Source organism: Blastomyces gilchristii (genome assembly GCF_000003855.2).
Source record: "Blastomyces gilchristii SLH14081 genomic scaffold supercont1.25, whole genome shotgun sequence".
Lineage (NCBI taxonomy): Eukaryota > Fungi > Ascomycota > Eurotiomycetes > Onygenales > Ajellomycetaceae > Blastomyces > Blastomyces gilchristii.
The window spans coordinates 103930-125054 of NW_003101657.1; the positions used below are offsets into that span (position 1 = coordinate 103930).

Sequence of the window (21125 nt, forward strand, 5' to 3'; positions counted from 1 at the left end):
GGGTGCTAGAAGAAACACAATCCGTGAGACTATCACCTTGCTCCCGTACAGAGTAGTGGCGATCAAATTCAACCACCCCCAAGCAAACGCTGTTTGTTCTGTTGAATTATCTGAAACATAGCGCGTAACTCAGCTGTCTCGTACACAGTAGTCCGTACGGGGGTATGGATACGCCCCTTCCGAATTACAGATCTGGCTGTCTTGAACTTTCCAATACGTCCGTTCCGACGCTTTACCAATACGTATCAATATCCTCTTTCACAGGGCAATCCAAACCTCTTCGCCAGCTCCCCCAACCAAGATACTCTGTCTGTTAGTTAAATGCCGTCAAAGGGATATTTATTCTTTGCACGGCCTACATAGATGAAAATGTTTAATGCTTTCATAAATCAAGGATAAAAAATATGCAAACACAATGCCGAATATTGGATCTTGTGAGAAGTTACAATCACGTGATTTTCTCGCATATCCAGATCGCCCGCTCCACTACCAGGTTAGGAAATTTTCAACGTCACTTTCAATTTAGATAGGATAAAGCTCCTTAACGTATTCGTTGCTGAAACCCATGCTGAGTGAAATAGCAACTCTTGACCAATTCAAACTAGATGGACGCCAGAGCCAGATCAAATCGAATGTTCTTCTTGAACAAATCTGAGTGGCTGAGGGTGGTGGACATTCCCCAACCCGCCCTTGACATTCTCCCTTGAAAGCTCATACCCCGCAGTGCGTGCGATTGCGTTGACGAGAACCCCCGGGGCTTGTGTATAGGCTGGATTAACCTGGCTGACTGTTTCTTGAAAATTTAATCATGCATTCTGCAGAAAATTCTAGTTCTGGTGAGGGGGCAATCACGCCCCCTGATGTTGCCTTTGGGGCGACTCTCCGACCCTCGCTTCTATCATCTAGTAGATCTTCAACAACTTGGATTACTTCCCCGGAACTTAGCAGCTCGGGGGAGAAGTTTTCTCTAGAAGCTTTCCTAGGAGTGACGACCCACCTTCTGGCAAATCCTAACATAAACTGTAGCCATGTTTTCCGAGCCGACATCTTATACGATAGCGCCGATGTTATTCAGACTCAAAGGAGCAAGGAAAGAAGTTATTACCGCCTCCCCTCGCAAACGGTGGATGCTGGTCAAACAAACAGTGATGGTCCATCAACTATGCCCTCGGAATCGTTTTCTGGTTTCCGCCTCAACAGGACCGTTGTAAGACGATTCGTCCCCAGAAAGCAAATTGACCGTCCAATAGAGCAGACCTGTCACTTCTATGAAGGGACGTGCAATGTAGATATATCGGGGGTTGCGTGCATGGAGCGGCAACGTTGCCTTGTGGTTTACACACCTCACGTTCGTTCGGAGGATAAGATACCATATTATCATCCACAGGTACGAGCATTAGCTCTATTATACGATATCGATCGGTCAACGAAATCTGAATCTGAGGATTCGGGAACACTCTCCATTCATTTCTCATTGTTCATTCCAGGACTCCCGCAGTTCATTACATATCGCCTACAACGGACGCTACTGGCTCTTGTATCAACCCACGTTCGCCTCTCGCGCAAGTCGTTAGCTGCCGCTGGACCACCCAGATCTAAAACCGTAGCACCAAAGGATAATCTCATCCCACAACATGTTGTGCAGAATACATATGCTCGCTTGAAAGAGGAACACGCCGCTCATCTAATAAACAGTTGGGTTGAAACTACCGAACCTTCGAAGCATGTATTCGAAGATATTTCAATCGCAGCCTTTCTAATTGAGCTGTGGCGGGGCATGTACAGTCTACCTAATTCGAAACAAACGGATAATACTAATGAATCGAAAGACGGCCTCCCCCCTTTCCCTGGGTTTGTTGATATTGCATGTGGGAATGGTGTCTTGACGTACATATTACTCACAGAAGGGTATAACGGTTGGGGTTTCGATGCTCGTCGGAGGAGGTCATGGTCTATATTCCCTACATCAATCCAAGACCGACTTAAACAAATTATATGCATTCCCAAGCCATTCAAAGATATCCTTAATCACATGGAAGGCGAAACCTCGATTCTAAAACGCGCCCAGGAGAGTCCTACGGACGTACATGAGGGGGTTTTCGACAAAGATACTTTCATCATCTCCAACCACGCTGACGAATTGACAGTGTGGACACCGCTGCTCGGCACCCTCTCGAACCCGGAGCGCCCCTTGCCATTTCTCGCGATACCTTGTTGCTCACACTCCATTTCCGGCATGCGCTATAGATACCCAGCCCCAAAACCACCGTCAACAAAGGACAATGATTTGATCAAAACATATATGCCTACCGAAAAAAACCACCACAACAATAATGGTCACATTGTAATCAATGGCATTACGGAACCAGTAAAACAACATCAGAAATCAGAAGTAGCAGTCGAATCAATACCACCGGCGCCAGTAGCAGCAGCAGCAGCAGAAGAAGAAGAAGAACAGCATCAAAACCCCCAATCCTCCACCGGCGATCTCAAATCGCTCCGTGCGTTAAAACTCGACGAGCGCACCAAGCCAGACTGTCAAAGCTCCATGTACGCCTCCCTTACTGCGAAAGTGATGCAGGTGGCTAGAGAGGTCGGGTATGGGTCTGATATCGATAAAACGCTGCTTCGCATACCGAGTACGAGAAATGTTGGGATCGTAGGGGGTGTGAAGGGTGTGATGCTCAAGAATGGAGGGGCGAAGGAGATGGAAGAGCAAAGTTTGTGTTTATGTTTGAATGGGGGAGACGATGTGATGAAGCGAGTGAACAATGTTGTGGAAAGGGAATGTAGCAGGGATGGTGGGCTGGAGGTTGCGGCGAAGCTGTGGGTGGAGAGATCATTGGGGTTGCAGGAGCCCCAGGGGCGAGGGAGGTTGAAGGGGGGAGATGGCCATGTGCATTGATGAAGTTAGATGGTAATATAGTTACAATTAAACATACCACGGAGAGTATGGGATTATTTTGTTTGCGGGACATATTTCGGCTATGTATTACATATGGAACCTGTTAGGTGTAATTGAACGTCTTATTAAATATGTAGTGTACATTTCAATCAAATCATTGAATGGATATCAGCAGTAAAATAGCCACTCAAAGCTGCCCAATCCACATCAATGGATACACCCATCCACAGAACCAAACCCCATAACATTTAACCTGTCATGCCCCAACGTCAACCCCGTCCCTCCTACTCCTATCCATCTCCCTCCCCTTCCCCTTCCCTCGCGTCCTCAACACATCCTTCATCCTCAAAACACATTTCCCAAAATCCATCTGCCGATAATCTTCCGGCACATACTCCCCACTAACAATACACAACACCTTCATCCCCCTCTTATACTTCAACCCACTCAGCAACTTGGGCGTGATGAGGAAATATTGACCTCCACCCTCACCATTCTTGCCCGAAGCACACGCAATATCCACCATCCGCTCATGCACCATCCGCTCGTTTCGCGGGTCCATGCCCTGGTTAATTTCATCCACGACACGGAACGGCGAGGCTGATAGCGACTGTAGAGCCATGAGGTAGAAGATCGTGCTCACTGCCCGCTCCCCACCAGACTGCCTATGCGAGTCTAGAACGGAGAGGTTCTCGTTTTCGCGGAACTTCACCTGGATGCGGATGGACCACTGGTCGAAATCGCTCGTGCGGTTGGTGCTGCCGTTCCCGTTCCCGTTACCGTTACCAGCCTGAGTAGAGTTAAGAACAGAGCTGCCATGTTCGGGCATGACATCTTCAGCCTTGTCGATGCTCACTTGCCCCGCGCACCCGATGCGGGCGAAGGACTCGCTAAAGGCGTCACTGATTTGCTTGACGAGGGCTTCAAGCTTCGGCTCCCATTTGCCTCGAATTTCGGCAATTGCTTCGTCTAGTTCGTTGAGGTTTGTTTGGAACTCAGAAAGATGGTCCTTGAGTTTGTCGATGCGCTGCTGGCGCTCTTCAAACTCTTTAATCACGTTGGTGTTGCCTTCACCGGCTAGTTCGAGAGCGGCTTTTTCAGAGTCAATCTCAGCCTCAAGCTGATCAACGCTGTAGCTCTTTATTGTCTCGACAAGCTCCCTTAATTCCTCCGTCTGCATCTCTGGGTCGGCGTTGACGTATTCAACAAATTCCTTGAAATCATTCCGGCACTTGTCAACCCGCTCCTTTATTTTGGCACACTCCTTTATTGCTTCCTCAACTTCTGCCTTTTTCCTCTTGAGGGTTTTGTTTACTTCCGTGTTCCTCTCGTGTAGGGTGTCAAGGTCGGATACAGCTTCGAGGAGATTAACTTCTACTAAAGCAAGATCCTCAATTAAATGTTGGAATTCATCGACGCAGGTCTAGAAGGAAGTTAGCGTTCGGAAACATCCTCTGCTTGGGGGAGTAGACTTACAGCATATTCAAGAGCCACAGCAGCCTTTTCAAGAGAGAGCTGATCCTGTTTGTTCCGAAGCGCTTCAACTCTCTCCCTCACGCCCCTTATCGCAGCTTCCGACGCACGGAGTTTTTCCTCTTGCTGTGCTAAACGGGGAGTTAGTGGTTGAAGCGGCAAGAAGGTTGCAGAGCTTACCCTTTTTAGTAGGCAAAGTTTTATAGAGTGTCAGAGCGGTCTGCTTCGCTGACTTTTCCGACTCCAAATTCCGCTGGATAAAGATTGCTGTTAGCGGATGTTTGAAGGTCCTATGTCCATTATGGGAATATACCTTTTGTTCCTGTACATCTCTATGACGTCTTCTCAAATTTTCAAGTGTCTTCTTGTGTTCATCAATCACCTCCTGGAGCGTATCCACTTCCCTTTGCAGTTCTTTAATCCCATTCACAATGGTGCTCTTGGCAGAGAGATCGGCGGGCTGGTTCGTCCAAAATTGGGCAGGTCGAAGCTGCCGAACTCGAGTCGAAACGGCGCTTGGCCCGTATTCACGTCTGCGGATGACTTGGTATGACTGGCGTCCGGTCACCCAACTGCTGATTGGGCTGTTTGTCATCCTCGTATGCTCCTCGTCGGTGATATCTCGACGAGCTATAGGCGTCTGATTCAATCTGTTTTCGCTGCAGAGCATAGCCACGACAGGCTCAGGCCCAGCTAATAAATCTTTAGCCCAACAGTCGAATCCCAGAGCGCGAAGCTCCTCGTCTGTTATCGGAGTTCGGAGGTCGGATAAGGTGACAGAAGAAACCTTCATAGAAATGTCATGAAGTCCTAATTCTTTAGAGAATGCTTGCTGTAGCATTTTGAAATCAACCAGAGTCTGGACTGTGAAGGTTAAAAGGTCAGTCCTTTGGAATAGCGATTCCATGGCATCCACATATGTAGGGTCCTTTACAGAGCACTCCACAAGCGGCGGACCGAAGACCCTTTTTTGAAACTTGGGCTGGTTTGCATTTATCCATGCCCATGCTTTGGCAGTATCTGCAGACAAATGTTTCAGCTTCTCCTCTTGTCGTCCACTCTCAGTGTTTAAGTTCTTGAGGCGTTCATTTCCTTTCGAAATTTTTTCTAACGTAATCTCCTGGTCCCGAGAAGCCTTATTTTTGGCGTCATGGGCATTTCTCATCTCCTCCTCGATATCCCTAATCTTACGCACGGTCTCCCGCTACAGAAATATTAGTTAATGTGTGAGAAATGAAACAGTGGGGCTAGGGAAAAGAGCAAAGCTTACAATTTTCTCGGTATAGGCCGCAGCATCATATTCAACCGGCTCCTCCTCCATTTGTCGCGTGAGTTTGTTAATAATCTGCTGCGACTTTTTAAAAATCTCCCGATGCGTTTTCGTAGCCTTTTTCTCAGCCTCAATTTGCGCATCCAAGTCTTGTATACTCTCTTGTGTCTTTTCAAGTTTCAGGGCACTGTCCGCCACCACTCCTTCTTGTCTAGTAACCATATCTCTTTTCTGCGCGACAACCGCTTGGAGAGAATTCAAGTATTCCTTTTTATCATTAACTGACTTGAGAGCAGGGGCCAGCTGGTTTTCTAAATCACCGTGCTCTTGTTGAAGATTCCGTCTTTTGTGTTGCGCCTCTCTGAACGATTGGACGGCCTCCTGATACCTTGGTACTGGCCGCGAGCGTTCCAGCAAGGCAATCTTCTTCTGTATCCGTGCGCGTTGCAACAGCCTCTCCACGTCTTCCCTTTGCATTTCTTGGCGGCTTTCCAAATTTGCCAGTTGTTCGCGTTCGCCGGCGTTAGCAGCTTGCAATTTCTTCTGTTCGGCACGTAGTGTCTTTAGATTTTCATGCCACTCCAGCATCTCGGGGCCAGCTGCTGCTCGCTGGGTCGAGTGTAATAATTCAATTGGCGAAAGCGCAGCAAACTCAGCTACCTTGTCCTGTGGCAAGAATTGGCATAGATTGTCGATTTGAATAGAGAACGATTTCGCAAGCTCAAGGACAGAAGCCTTCGATGAGGGCTTCCCATTGATCGCAAAAGTGCTTTTGTTGCCCTTCCTTACGATGGTTCTGCGGATGACCGGGTTTTCGCGATGATTTCTTCCTTTAGCTAGCTCAATTTCAATGATTGCCTCTTCGCAGCCATGTTTAACAAACTCGGCTGGATCCTTTGCTCTTCCAAGATGCTGTAGTACCGGGCTTTTGTCAGCATGTTATATAATTTCGCGCAAATCACAACCTCAGAAGTCTTTATCTTTAAGTTACAGGGGGGAACATCGTTTTCAACAAATATGTAGAAACTAAGTTTATTTACCTGTGGGCCCCATCCAAGTCCTAAGCAAATCGCACAAACAAGGGTACTCTTCCCAGTTCCATTGGGGCCAATCACCATATTAAGTCTCGGCCCAGGAAAGAACTCTGCAGAGGTATATGTCACAAAATCCGTGAGTTTAACTCTCACAATCGATCCAGGTCGATGTTCTGGATTCGACCCATTCCCGTGGGAGTGTTTTCGCCTGCCGCTAGAGGTGCGGGTACGAGAGTTGGGATCGGTCTTGACAACGGGGACCTGGAGCGTATTGCCTGACTTCGTTGTTCGGTTTGCCCTAGCAGGTCCATCATCACTATCTTCTTCCAACGTAGAGTTCGCATCATTCTCGTCGTTTTCATCATCATAAGGTGCTGAAAGGCGAATGCGCTTGCTTCCATTAGACGCTTGGGAAAAGGGAGTGCCATCTCGAGAGATGCGAGAAGCCATATCGCTGTCGTGGCTGTTGCTGTCGGATTCTGGCTCTTCAGCTCGTTGTCGCCGTTGCGGAAGAGGCGCAAGGGAAGGCATGTCGTCTTTGAAGCCCACCGCCTGCGGCCTCAGTTTGCTTTTGTTGGTTCCTAGATGTTGAAGAAGTATCGAGTCCTGGACAGTTCCGAGCAACAACCCACAGACCACAACCGCGCCGGAACGCGTTAAGCACGAGACGCGCTAGCCCATATTAGGATAGATACCTTAAGTTAGCATTTACGTAGATCTTAGTCAGCAAATAACGTTAACTAAGTGTTGGGCCCTTCTACCAGCAGTGCGCTGGTGGTGACTCAGTAGCCTACACTAAGTTACCAGGCGATGCGCGAGTTCAATCCAATTAGGGATTGAAACTGTAGACGTGAAGAGAGATAACTCCTTGAAGTTTACAATACTCTTCATGTGTGAGACCTCCCAAAGTTAAATTCTTATATTCTCTAATATTTGCATTCCATACTTGTTGTAACGTTGCACCCAGAATGAAATATCTCAAATATATTCAATCACGGCCTTCATCATCAATCTCTCTAACATTGCTTGACTAATATAACATTTAGAAGTAAGTATCCCGTTATCTGGCAATGAATACTTAGGTATATCTCTGCCAAAATGTAAATCATTCACACACAGCTGCTTACATGGAATATAGGTCAATCAACAACGCGTCAGACCTAGGACCAAAACCATCCCCAGTCCGTGGGCGCCTATTTACCAGATACTGCTCCCTCATTTGATATACATGATGATTCAACCATTTTGGAAGCATGGCCATCCATTTCGCCCGTAACCCATTGACTCTGCTACGCAGCTCTTGAAAATGGCCGCGAATGTTGCTACGCGTGATTTCTTTGAAATTAATTTCAAATGACTGGGCTTGCCTTGAACCGATAATTCCTAGCAAGCCTTGAGAGATCAACCGACAACACACCATCCCAACGATGATGATTGGGATGAGTTTGTCTCCAATTCCAAGGGCATGATATCTTCAAAAAATCACCAAATCGGTGTCTAATTTTCAGCCAGAATAACCAAGGCGTGCTCCAGCTTGAACTCTTGTCTCACACGTCACTCTTCTCATTCTATTTCTATCCACATATGAAATATTATCCGAATGACGTAAGTGAAATAATAATCACTGCTTAAGTTTTGAGTATATCTATTCTCGATATATGAATCCAGGCACATTTCTTCATGGTTCAGCCCGCCAATGCTGCAGCCATACGCTGCTGAATACTTTCATCGGTATATAATCATGCTGCTCAAGGTTCCTGCTATTGGTCCCTGTAACGTGGTGCTGCGACGTTTCATAGCGCGACATTGCGGTGACTTATAGCTAAACTGTTGTAGGGCGTACAGTTATGTTATTTAGTAAAGCGGCTGGGCCTGCTGAGATATATCTGAGAGGAGTTCAACTCAGCTGACCAAAAAAAACAACATTCACATTCACCCAAACTTTTTATTAAACATCTTTAATGGCTGATTCAACCACCCCGATCTCTACCCGTCCGAAATCCGAGGTAGTTGTCCCCCAGCCTTCTCAGCCTCCCAGTGAGGTGATTTCGAGGTGGTCAGACCACAACGTTGAGCTTCCAGCAATGGTGATCGTACCAAATTCAGAAGAAGATATTTTTGATGCTATTAAGCTTGCCAAAGAGCGGAAACTCACACTTATCCCGGCAGATGGTGGTCACGGCTCCTTTGTGCCAATCACATCGAACACCCTGTATCTAGACATGAGGAAGTTCAACAGCGTGGTCGTTGATACGTCTACGGGGACTGTGCGTGTTGGCGGCGGTACTTCGACTAGCCAAGTGATCAAGGCTGTCACGGCGGAGGGCTACTATACATTGTGACCCAACTCTAATGCCTTTGGCTACGTCGGATGTGTCTTGGGTGGTGGAAATTGTTCTTTGAACGGTCTGCACGACTTCATGATTGACGCTGTGGAATCAATACAGCTCATATCCCAGAACGAGGAGAAGTTGGATGTGAGCTCGTCATCGGAAGGAGAAGGAAAGGCTCTGTTCAACGCTCTCTGCGGCGCCGGTCATGGACTCGGAGTTATCACATCAGTGACAATGAAGATTTTCCCTCTAAAAAGTTTGAACCTGACCAACGACTGCATTTGGACTCGCAGAGCCGTCTTCCCATCTACTGCCATAGCGGCTGCTGCCGAGGCATTCGCGCAATTCAGTGATCCACCACCTCCTCTAGCTATCTCCATGGTCTTCTTCAGGACCCCTCCCAATGCCCCCGTTCCAGATTCGCATACGATCATGCTCTCAGCGTCATATTATGGGCCTGCTCATGAGGGCGAGCTCGCAGTTGCCTTACTCTTTGAGCCGGAACTCGTCAGCAAAGCCAACAAGGTAGAGACTCTCTTTGTTCCGATGGCAACCGTTAACAATGGGCTTGACTTTATGGATGTCCATGGGGGATACAAGGGTATTTCCTCCTGCTACGTGAGCTTTGTGAACATGGAATCTATCAAAGAGAGTTTTGAGAGCTGGGCTCGGGTAGGTGAGCAAAACCAGGATGCGAAGCGAACCATAGCTGTCTGGCCGGTTCAGCACAAACAAGGCCGTTGGACTAGGGCGAAGCGAAGAAGGGCAATTCAAGTTTCTTGGGATTCGGGGCCGTAGCATATTCGCTAATACGATCCGGTGGGCCCAGAGTTGGGAAACGAATAAGTCTCTTGATCAGTTTTGTGACGAGTTCATGGAGATCGCCAGACGGAATGACGCAGGGCCGCCGAGGACACTGGCCAATAACCAGTATTCGGGGATAGATCTAGAAGAGCTGTATCCCAGCGGCAGAGTTGCCGAATTGAAGCGTGTGAAATCAATATGGGATGCAGAACGAGTATTCTGGAGTCCGTATTGAGCATCACATAAGCCTCTTGATTTTATCCTCGGACTGTAGGGACTGAGGCCCTTCAAGGTTATGAAACAATGTGAGGATATGAAGATATATATTGGAACATTAAAGCTATTCACTAGCCCTCCTTGAAGTTAGAGGTCCAGCGGGATTTTTTATCTTTTCTTTTATAAGTCAATGTATGCTGCAGAAGCTTACACTGACCGAGGTCACCTTTGAATCACATAGATGCTCAACCTTGAAATAGATGTGATCACTTTTCGCAGCTTCCGACACACCTTCGCAAATCTAAAAAATACCGATGGTCTGTTCCATGCAATAATAACGCTGGTGTTCATCTTCCCTGATGCCAACGACGTGGTCTGGGGTATCGAGGAGCATATGCTTCTGTGTAAAGGCGAAGAGCCCATGGTGCTTAAGAAATCTTTATCTGATGGTTGTTCCATGCTTGCAGTGGCGGTGAGTATATGAACAGTGGTATTATGCCATGGTACCGGAAGGAATAACTAGTTGCTAAACATTACGCGTGAGATGGAGTCCGCTATCATCGCTCAGGTCGCCATAAATTCTTTTTCGCTGCAAAATCTTAGCTTAGTGCAGCTCAGTGCACTGGACATCTCGAGCTGCCTTTGTCATCAGTCTCGTAGCTGTGCTTCTGTCTGTATTCTACTCGTGTCTTCTCCAGTGCAGACTGAGCAGTCTATACAAAACGGAAGACGTGAAAGATTGGCTCAGCGAACCAAGTGGAGCAAGTGAACGCGGTAGAGTGGACGCTGCAATTAACAATCTTGAATTTATTCCGAGAGATGAGGAACAAACGGCGACGACTACTGGGGAAGATATACAAGAGACCCTTCGTCAGAAGCGGAAAAATTGGTTATTGAATTCCGTGATAGAAATCGTTGGGTATTATCTCAACTCAGCTTGTACGATTCAAGCTCCTGCTCTTCTCTTAAACTACTCCGTCGGAGCCTTTCTCACTGGCTTCGGGATATACCTGGGTTGTGTCGCTATGGCAAACTTTGATCCTGCTGCAGGTGAAGATTTGTCCTACAAAGTCCTGATTGTTTATTGTTGTAGTAGGAGTAGCGGCATTATCATTCTTTACTGTGCTGAGGGAGCTCGAACTATCCCCTCTCCGCCGTTGGCAGCCACTTTTAAAAATGGATACTACGGGCGAGAGCATTCTGCTAGAAAGGACGCATCTTTTATGCCAAAGCTGGACCTGGAACTGTTTTTCCGTGGTCAACGTCAACGTAGTAGGGGATCAAGTGTCCGCTCCGATGTTCACAACAACAGCAGAAAATGCCCCCTGCAGAGAGAGACTAGAAGACACCAAAACTAACATCCTCCGGCCGGAAACGATAATGGTGATATATTGCGGAGAACATCTGGCATAATTAAGTTCTGAAAAAACAGCCAGATTTTTCTTTGATTCCTCCGCGTAAGACCAATCCCTGGCAGCTTTATGAGCCTCGGTCGCTGCTCAGGGGTAATGCACATCTTTCTTACAAGCTTTGCAGCTTGGATACCAGAAACTTCGGATGCAAAAGAGGTTACATCATGCATCTAGTTACTTGTTGCAGCAGTGACTTGGGTGCTGGGGCTAACTAGTTTGAGCGCAGGCAAAGTAAAGCGCCATATGAGCTCAATGAGTTTCTCGCGCCTCTAGCGTCCTCGGGCATGTATGTCGTAGTTAATTTTTACTACATAACTTAATAAATCATAATTAAATTTACGCTTTCAGAATTAAAGAAAAAAGAAAAAAGAAAAAAGAAAAAGAAAAAAAGAAAGAAAAAAAGAAAGAAAAAAAGAAAGAAAAAAAGAATACGAGTGTACAGAAATGAAAAGAACTTGTCGTGAGCAAAAAGGGATTGTGCAAAAACAAAAGAAATAAGTGATATCTCAGACAGAGCATCAACTTGCGTTCGAAGTTCGAAGGGTTCGATAAAAAAGGGAATTCAGGGTATCTAGCAAAAGTATATAGAAGTGAAAATGTGCCTCAAGAGGGAGAGGTAAGAAGATTATTTAAAACATGTAGGAAAATATGAGAGGAGATCTCAGAGTCCACGCCGTTCAGGGAACCGAATATCGGGGAATGTCCGGCGAGAACTGGGGGGCCCCAAATATTGCTCTCCGCCGCCTCTTGCTGCTTTCGTGGTTAAGACCGTGTCGTCACGGTCCATGGTCTCGTAGGATTGACATGGTCTAAAAAGTTCCCGGAAAAGGAGGAAACGGCTCCTTTTCTTTCCAGTTCCGTCAAGGTGGTTAATTGAAGTAAGAAGAAAGAAGAAAATTCCGGCCAACCGGTTATATAAAGCCCAAAAGAAAAGAATAGTGATGATAGAACATTGATATCTTGCCCAAGGTCCCCCCCCCCCAATCAAGGATTATCCCATTTACCCAAAAGAAACGCCGCGTCTTCCTTTTCCATGAAACCCAATATGTGATGTGATAGTATATGAGAGCAGTGATTTGTTTCAGAAATAATTGCACTTGGGTATGGAGAGGAATATAATCAGGAGGGCGGCGGTTACGATGGCAGCGACGGTGAGAGTACGGAGGAGGATAAAGAGGTGTATGCGGCGGAGGATAGGGTCTTGAATCCTAGTATCTGGATCGAAGACTTTTTGGAGGAATTTGCGTCTCTCATAAGTGGGTATCCAGGGCTCATCTTCGTAGGAGTTGCTCTCTCCGACACTAGAGAAGATCTTAGATTGCATTCCTAGCTTTTGTCGCACGTGCTCATCTTCGTCGGAGAAGAGTTCCCAGGGATGCAGATGGCGGCGGTTAAGGAAGAGGAAGAGCTGCAATAACTGTAAGCTTTGATAGTATGTTTTGACCCCTTTTTTGGTCGAAGGTCACGATAGAATCGCACTCCTCCAGTCCGTCCTTTTGTGTTGATTTCTCGAAGAGAGAAGCAAAAAGAAACAAAAGACTTACGATGCATCCACCGTCCCAGGACGTAAGAAAAATAACCAGGCCAGGCAAGAGAATTAATGCGGAAATAATCCTCCAGGCCCGCGTGGCGGAACTCAATATTGGAATGATGCCAGCTATCAGACCACAAAACATTGCCACGCAACTAACTATGCGAGCCGCGATAATCCGAGAGCAGTTGCAATTATTCATGGTCCAGCGGATAAAATTGGGATGCGATTGCTGGCGGAGAGTCCATTCTACTTGCCCTGCCACTTGTTTGAACGCTGATGGATGCGTTGTGCTGGCCAGGGCACGGTTGAGATTATCTCGTTCTTGAGACGTCAGGTTCAACTGCCGGCTCGCGCCATCCGCAATATATGTCGCATAAATTCTGGTGAGTTCATTTCTATAGGGTTGTGATAAATTTGGTTTTTGAGGATGATCGGGTTGTTCTCTCTTTGTCTTTCTTTGGCTTTCGCCTGTGCCTACGTGGGAATCGTTACATTTGGTTTCGGACGAAGCTTCAGTTCTTGCGGCGGCAGCCGGCCCTGCGTTTATCGAATCCATGTTTTCAACCACATGGCCAGGCAAGTTCTCCTGTTCGCTCTTCTGTGTGCGCGGACTTGAGGTGCCGTCAACCTTCCCCGTTCTTGATGGGGTGCTCCGGTCGCCATCTGGATGAGCAGGACTTCGTGGGGGTGTACTGAACGGTGCGGTATGGATATATGTGGGAAGATGCGTAGATTCGAACTGCTCTTCAGCGACAATAGTGACAGCTGGGGACAGCGGTACCGTTGGGGTTGGTTGACCTGATACGTCTCCCGGTCGCTTTTCCTTTCCAATCCACTCTGGGGAGAGCTGTCTTTGGTTATCGGCAATCAAGGCAAAGCGTCGAGAATAGTCGCGATACCATAGGAAAAATTGCAAGTTCTCCGCGTTCCGTTCAACATATTTTAAATAGTTCATGAAATCCCGAAGGGTGCATGGCTATAAAGGCAATTGTCAGCAATGAGTTCGAGACTGTTAAACAACATATATATTTCTATTTACGTTATCTTAACGACAACGGAGCTGACAAGCGAGTTCGATGTATACATGTAGAATTCGAAGTGGGCAAAACGGTGGACATTGGTATAGGTGCTGCGTACTAAGATGAAGGCATTTTTCGCGGTTGGTACTTACAGGACAAGTGCAGCCACCAACGATCATATCAAAGGATAATCCTTCTTGCCCACGCCATGCTCCTGGTAACTTCGTCACTCGCGATTGCTTGTTTGGTTCCCGTGCGCCCCTTACATTCGTCAGACGTTCATTGGGAGGAGGACAGCAACGCCCAAGAATACGGCACGCCATCCTGTCGATAAGAAAGGATATGGGGAGCAGGAAAAGGAAAGGAAAAGGAAGGGAAAAGGAGGAGTGGTCAAGAAGGATCACATTTTAGGGAAAATGAGGAGTCAAATCACGTTCTCGAGTTATGGAGCGCCGTCCTGCGCAGGGGATCGAGTGGTCAAGTCGTCGATCAATAATGGGCACTCTCTGTCCACCAACTCCGGTCCAGCGCGACCGCGCGGAGATTGATGGAAAGACTATTGGGAGTGTGGGGGGGATGGATAAAGTAATACCCCGGGAGCAAGAAGCAACTCAGCAGGGGATTGTTGGCCATTAACAGGGTACACCCCCCCAGCCTGTTCCATGAGGCAACTCTAGTTACTAGCTAAATAAAGTAGCATCGCATGGATAATCGAGGGGAAGAATTATTATTTTCTGCGGCTACCTGGGATTTCACAGGAATCCCTCAAGCGGCGATGGACTTGGCTTGGGGGCATTTCTTAATGGCTCCACCCAGGCGTGTTCAATAGCATATCTCCATTTACCCCGACATGGATAAATAGCTTAAGCCGCCAAGCTCGTAAGCATACGACCTTGGCGAGACCAAAGGGTATTTTTACGATCAGATTCCTTGCGCGTGCTTTTGTCCGTCCTCCGGGCACTTTCTATCCTATCATCGACATGGAACTGGTCATGCATGGCAACTGGGATTCATCAGGGATCCATCTGCCCTTCCTGCGCATCGAAATCGAACGGAAAAATGAAAGTATGTTACCTCACCTTCTATAGATCCGGCCATCGGCGTGCAGAGATGTGTCGCACCAGATCGATAAAACCAGCTTTCATGCAGAAGAAAGAAGAATGATCGGTTGGACTCTTCTGCAGCGCAGCGCAGTCGTGCTGTGAAGATATGCCTGGCAAGACGGAGTGGCGTACCGCTGCGCCCACACAACCATGGATAGGGAGGGAAAACCAACCTTTAGTTAGTTCTAGAGAGTTGCTAGAAGCAGGTTTCAACCATGGGAAAAGCCGGGCCCTTGAATCGTAAAGTCACCTCCTATCTCCCTGAAAGATCAGCGTGATCACTCGCTGTGCTGGCGCCGTTGCTGAACGCCTACGTGCGCTTTGGGGAGACCGGGGTCCGCTCGGGAACAAATCAATAGTAGGCCACCCACGACACTAATTGCCGCTTTACCCAACCACTGATGATGATGATGGAGCTGAAGGAAGTATCAGGATAAATATATCCCACCTCACGAGTGTACGACGCAGAGAAGTGAAGCCCTCTCCGGGTCGAGCAAAGCAATCTGTGACACTGAAAAGAATTCATTGGTAACCGAGAAATTCATCGTTGTTTCTTGTCATCTAGACGATAGCTCAAGGTGTGTTGCATAAAACGGAGGGGCACGGAGTAACTAAGGAGGACGGTTGTTTTGGACTGGTTGGGCATCCGAGCTGGGGGCTCGCGGCCTCCAAGGGCAAGGTTATTATTCCGTTGTTCAACGGTGCCAAATTTTATGGCCGAAAATGGGCGCTGATAACTTTTGCATCCTACGTACTGGTGAAATCAGCCCAGTTGAAACCTTCTCTTGGAAGAAATGGTCTTAGTAAATAACAATCAGAACTCATCTTCAGCCACTTTGGCGTCAGCGTTGCAATAATAGCCTGGGGTGGGATATTTGTATTCCAAACAAACCTGGTTCCCGCAGATAGCGTAGACGGACCAGGGGTAAACAATCCACTTGTGCGGCTCGCGGCTTGGCGGAAATGCACCGGACGAACCAAATCCAACTAGACCAAGAATGAAATGAAGACAGATTTCCTGGGAACACTGGGACAGAATCCCACGAGTGCATGCAATGGTTGCTAGCATGAGGTACGACTGCGTTGTACTGCGTGTTTCGAGGCAAAGGAAGCGAGGATATCAACTCCTCTTTTTTTTTTTTTTTTTTTTTTTTTTTTTTTTTTTTTTTTTTGGGGGGGGGGGGGGCACGTTGGCACATTTGCCCACCCACAGCATCTGTGAACCTTTGTTTTCGTGAATCATCGGCTTCGTTGCGATCGCGTGGAAAAGCTGTTGGCATATAACTAATCATTTAGCCGGGGGAAGATCTGGTTCTCCATCCTTCAGCAAACCGGAAGCTTGGACTTCTCCTGGCTCAAGACTTCCAAGGTTGAAAGCTGGCGTCACAGAAACCTTGGCTTGGAGATGGTGCAACCCATCCCATGCTCACCTACGGTGGTTCTGAACACGAGCATGAACAAGACCGTCCCTCTCGCGTTGCATAACATCAATTGACATCGGCATTGTTATCAGAATCAGAATAATCAAACCGTCTCCACGCTGTGGCCTGACTGATGGAAGCGATGCCAAGCTCCGGCTGTCCGGTTGTTGGCCAGATGGGGCTCAACAGGGGTCACATGTTCCACTCCAACGGCGAAAGACGACGCTCCAACATCCATCACCACCATCGACATCATCCATCATCGGGTCAACTGCACAATCTCCGCCATGATACATACGCAGACAGACATACCCGTGGACATTGCTGGGTACTGATTGTGGACTGAGTCACATGTCGCATATAACTTATCAAATCTGGTTGCAATAGACCAACCGTCTGCTGTTAGATCGATGGACCCTCGTCGTAGGAAACTCAGCGCTTTGGACCGGAACACGAACTATATACACATCAGATTCCGCTATGCCCGGAGTTGACTCTGGTGACAGGGAGGACGATGCCTGGGAGGTTGGGAAGAATATCCCCTCACAATCCAGCAGAACTCTTCTCCCGCGACCAGTAGCTTCCCTTGTGTCGCTATTCACTCATTCGACGTCCTTATCTCTCCGTATCGGCACATTCCTAGGCGGCTTTGCTCTCGATAGTGCGAGGGCTACGACTCTCACGGGCTTAGAACTGAGCAGAGCCGTTGTCGAGAGTATTTTGGTAAGAGCCGGGAGGGATGTGGCCTTACAAAGTACCGAGTATGGAAGGGCGCAGGCTGAATCGTTGTTGGAGCGCAGTGTATGTGTATCCATCTACGACTTCTTTTCTTTCATTTGGCTGGCTTTTTCATTTTATTCATTAAATAAATCTAGCTCCGTGCAATACTAACTAGTGCTAACATACTTTGTAGCTGGCAACATTACACTCGAGTATAACCTCCGCCTCTTTTTTTGCCTCTGCTGGCTTTCACCTTTCTTCGATGACCCTGAACTCTTTCTCTGACTTCTCGCAAAACCTCCTATCAACACTGGATGCTATTCTTGGATCGTCTGAATCTTCTCGTGCCATCGCGGCGATAATCACGCTTATTATAAGAGAATTTCGCAGCAAAGAAAGCAAGTATGGCGGGCAGAGAGCCGGCGTAGCTGATCTGTTGGTGGGTTCCACGGGTTTTGCTTTGCTCCAGCGGTGGGGTCGAAGAGCAACAGAGAGAGAAATGCGGGACAGCGGCAAGGAAGAGACCGTTTGGGATGTGGTAATCCTCGACAATGGACTTAGAGCGGATGTTGTAGGAACCCAACAAATCGGATATCCCGAGGACATTGATACCGGACCCACGCGTGCATCTACCCGTGCATCATCTTTTATATTGCCAGATGACACTGACCGCGCTGATGTCTTCAGATCAGTGGGACATGACACTGCTAGACGCAATACTCTGGGTACTCTTCTGCCGCATGTTTCTCTCCCCGCTGATCACCAGCATGAGCTTTCTGATGAAGAGATCCGAGTATATATCATGAACCAGTTACCAGAAGGCACCAGGGCTTCAATAAATACAGATACCGTCACATCTAGAACTATAACTGTGGACTTCTATGACGACGATGTTGTGGATCTATCTCCCCCACCGGGAGCTGCAATGATAGCGGAAAGATTTCACCACCTTCATGATGTTGATCCAGGAGATACTACGAGGGGCTTTGTCAGCCATCTACTTAAACATACGGTTGTATTTCGAACCTCCTCAAACCATTCTAATAGCGCAGAGCTACGCAAAGAGCTCAGTGGTACATTATATTCTTCTGCCGATCGCAGCTCAGCCTCCGGGCCTCATTCTTCGAACAAGCGAAAACCGAAAAAGCGTGGCGATATTTCGACAACCTCGGACCCGTCTTTTAATAATACGATGACCATACCAGATTCTTGTGCGGAAAATACTAATTGCCTATATGGTGCAAACTTGTCCTCATCGATGATTGATTCTGGATTGCAGCAAGGCTCCCTTGGAAAGGGATCCCTTTCTAACTTTACGCAGAAGGTCGTATCTAACACGGAAGATAAAGCGAGCCATAGGCTGCCACCTTTGAAGAAGATTTTTACAGGTTTAACTAACGTAGCCCTATCCTCACAGGACAAACAAGACAACAAATCTGACGACGAAAATATCGCTCTTCATAATGCTTCAAGAAATCCATCGCTGAAGAATCCAGCTGGTAAATCAAATATTACCGAAACTGCACAGCCTACTTCGCCAATGGCAAAGCGATTATATTATACCGAAAAAGCTTTGCCCCGGGTACCATCAAAGCACGAGTCTTTAAATCACAAGCGAAGCTTCGGCAATTTAATAAACCCGCATCCCAACGGTCCTCGAATGAGATCGCCTTCCAGATCCAGTTATATCTCCGTTCAAGGGAAAACCGTCGACTCATATACTGCCCAAACCGACGCATACTCCCTTCATCCTACTGGATCCCCTCCCAGCTCTCCCACCAAGGCCAGGAATCATGTTCGTAGCAGCAGCGCGCTCTCCAGGACACTGTCCGAGAAAGATATAGCCATCCTCGTTAACGATGACGAGAACCCACGGCCTCTGACCCCTCATCGCAAAGGGTCTATCAAATCACTGGCACCTAGCACTTACTCTATTGCCGATGCAGGATCTGAAACTTCCTTGGTACTTGCCACACGACCTACAAAGAGCGTGTACGAGGATCAGGCTACGATTCTGGCCCTCCAGCGCGATGGACGGGTTCCAGGAGTATTTCCTGATGACCATATTGTGAAAAACATACAGAGATTTTCCCGCTTCTCGTCGGCATCGTACGGCTCCAATTTCCTCCGAGTGATGGGTATTGGGAACAAACAGCCATGGCAAAAAGACGAATTTATTAGCGATGATCATCACGAGCACTGTTCATTTTCCAAACATACGGGGCTCCCAGCGTCAACTATACTTCTTTCATCATTTGTCGATCCTGCAGGCGGATCAAATGCAGCCGGAGAAACAGCTGAAGGATTCCCTTTAGTCCACTACCTGTCCTTGGACCACGCTTCCAAAGCTGTTGTTTTGACGCTTAGAGGCACGTGGGGATTTGAAGATATCTTAACCGACATGACATGCGATTATGACGATCTCTACTGGCTAGGAAGGACCTGGCAGGTCCACAAAGGGATGCATGCGTCAGCGAGGCGGCTCCTTGAAGGAGGTGGCGGGCGCGTCATGGCGACAATCAGAGCTGCCCTGGAAGAGTTTCCAGAGTACGGTGTCATTTTCTGTGGCCACTCGTTGGGTGGAGGTGTTGCTTCGCTTCTTGCAACCATGATTTCGAGGCCCAAAGATGCAGATAAATCGGGCCCTTCGTTCGTAACGGCATCTAAACCTTCATCTGGTATCTCCTTGCTTCCCTCATCTCAACAACGTGGTCAGCTCTTCCTCCCTGCCGGACGCCCAATCCATGTCTACGCCTTTGGCCCACCGGCAGTGATGTGCCCCTCCCTCCGACTCGCGACAAGGGGCCTGATCACAACCGTCGTCAACGGCCAAGACGTCGTCCCTACTTTATCTCTCGGAGTCCTCCTTGACTTTCACGCCGTTTCCATGGCGTTCAAAAGCGATATGTCCGACGCCAAGGCCCATGTCCGCTCCCGCGTCTGGGAAAGCATTACCGCCAGACTAGTGAACAAATTCTACGTAGACCGGCCCCCACTCCTCGTTCACGCAGGTGATAGGGTCGGTGAGGATTCCTGGGCGTGGGCTACACTGAAATCGCTACGCGAAACCTTAGTGGCGCCTAAATTACTCCCACCCGGCGAGGTGTTTGTCGTGGAGACGATGCGTGTTTTGCAGCGTGATGCCTTTACACTCGACGCCTTCGGTAGTGCGGACGGATCACCGCGTCTAGGTCGGCCTGCAACGCGCGTTCAGCTTAAATTCATCCGGGATGTGGAAACGCGGTTCCGCGAGGTCAGATTCGGGTCTGGGATGTTGGGTGATCATAGCCCTGGCAGGTATGAAGCCAGTCTAGCGGTGTTGGCAAGGGGAGTTCTGGAGGATTGATTCTTACAGGTTATATTTCTTTAATTCGTTCATTTTGGGATTTGGCTTCCTTTGGGTTTTACCTAAATCGTTATAGATGGTCTTCGACATTTTACATTTCTTTCAGCTGCGTTATGATTGTGTAGAATTTAGATACATGGGTGAACGGTTTTTGTGAGAAGATGGTCATGTTGGTGCCTGCTTCTATTACACACGGTCTTCATACTACTTTTCTTCATTCCCTTTTACTCTATCCTCCTTGGTGTACTTTTCTATTATACCAATTTATACGTAAATAACAAATATATACCCAGTATTAACATAGATTCGATAGCTAAGGCACTTAGATATAAATAACTCCAGGGGGAACTATCTTTGAACATTCGGAGATACCCTCTTTTCATCTTTTTTTATCATCGTTTTATTCCCCATTTTCCTGTGTAGCACCTATAATATATTCCGAACGGCTACCTCGTTTCCAGTCCTCCTATTCCTATCAACATTTTTCTAAGAGTTTTCGACAGAACAACGCTATATTGTAGCGCTCCCTTGGCTA

At 47.7% G+C, this 21125-nt stretch overlaps 5 protein-coding genes across 7 annotated transcripts; 3 read left to right on the forward strand and 2 right to left on the reverse strand.

Annotated features, from left to right (window-relative positions):
* The first annotated feature begins 286 nt into the window (after positions 1 to 286).
* BDBG_08561 lies at positions 287 to 3147 on the forward strand. Of its 2 annotated transcripts, XM_031723614.1 has the most exons (2): positions 522 to 723; positions 822 to 3138. In XM_031723614.1, the coding sequence occupies exon 2, from the start codon at positions 1163 to 1165 to the stop codon at positions 2903 to 2905; it is 1743 nt and encodes a 580-aa protein (XP_031580841.1). In that variant the 5' UTR covers positions 522 to 723; positions 822 to 1162; the 3' UTR covers positions 2906 to 3138. The 2 variants fall into 2 exon arrangements, with proteins under 2 accessions (XP_002620981.1, XP_031580841.1); XM_002620935.2 differs by having other exon boundaries at positions 287 to 3147.
* Positions 2872 to 7314, reverse strand: BDBG_08562 (uncharacterized protein). The gene is made up of 6 exons (XM_031723615.1): positions 6689 to 7314; positions 5649 to 6560; positions 4692 to 5582; positions 4559 to 4631; positions 4382 to 4509; positions 2872 to 4328 (listed from the first exon to the last, which is right to left on the reverse strand). Exons 1-6 carry the CDS (start codon positions 7211 to 7213, stop codon positions 3162 to 3164), a joined length of 3696 nt encoding a protein of 1231 aa, XP_031580842.1. The 5' UTR covers positions 7214 to 7314; the 3' UTR covers positions 2872 to 3161.
* A 1329-nt stretch (positions 7315 to 8643) lies between these two features.
* Positions 8644 to 11393, forward strand: BDBG_08563 (uncharacterized protein; the record flags this gene model as incomplete). The annotated part of the gene is made up of 5 exons (XM_031723616.1): positions 8644 to 8949; positions 9130 to 9687; positions 9725 to 10033; positions 10277 to 10507; positions 10644 to 11393. The coding sequence occupies 5 exons, from the start codon at positions 8644 to 8646 to the stop codon at positions 11391 to 11393; spliced, it is 2154 nt and encodes a 717-aa protein (XP_031580843.1).
* A 26-nt stretch (positions 11394 to 11419) lies between these two features.
* On the reverse strand, positions 11420 to 16685 carry BDBG_08564 (uncharacterized protein). Its single transcript, XM_031723617.1, has 3 exons — positions 14153 to 16685; positions 12992 to 13957; positions 11420 to 12855 (listed from the first exon to the last, which is right to left on the reverse strand). The coding sequence occupies exons 1-3, from the start codon at positions 14321 to 14323 to the stop codon at positions 12529 to 12531; spliced, it is 1464 nt and encodes a 487-aa protein (XP_031580844.1). The 5' UTR covers positions 14324 to 16685; the 3' UTR covers positions 11420 to 12528.
* Positions 16232 to 21123, forward strand: BDBG_08566. 2 transcript variants are annotated; one of them, XM_031723618.1, is made up of 3 exons: positions 16232 to 17325; positions 17438 to 18568; positions 18662 to 21123. In XM_031723618.1, the coding sequence occupies exons 1-3, from the start codon at positions 17005 to 17007 to the stop codon at positions 20588 to 20590; spliced, it is 3381 nt and encodes a 1126-aa protein (XP_031580845.1). In that variant the 5' UTR covers positions 16232 to 17004; the 3' UTR covers positions 20591 to 21123. The 2 variants fall into 2 exon arrangements, with proteins under 2 accessions (XP_031580845.1, XP_002620986.1); XM_002620940.2 differs by having other exon boundaries at positions 16282 to 17325; positions 17438 to 20931.
* The last annotated feature ends 2 nt before the right edge of the window (positions 21124 to 21125 follow it).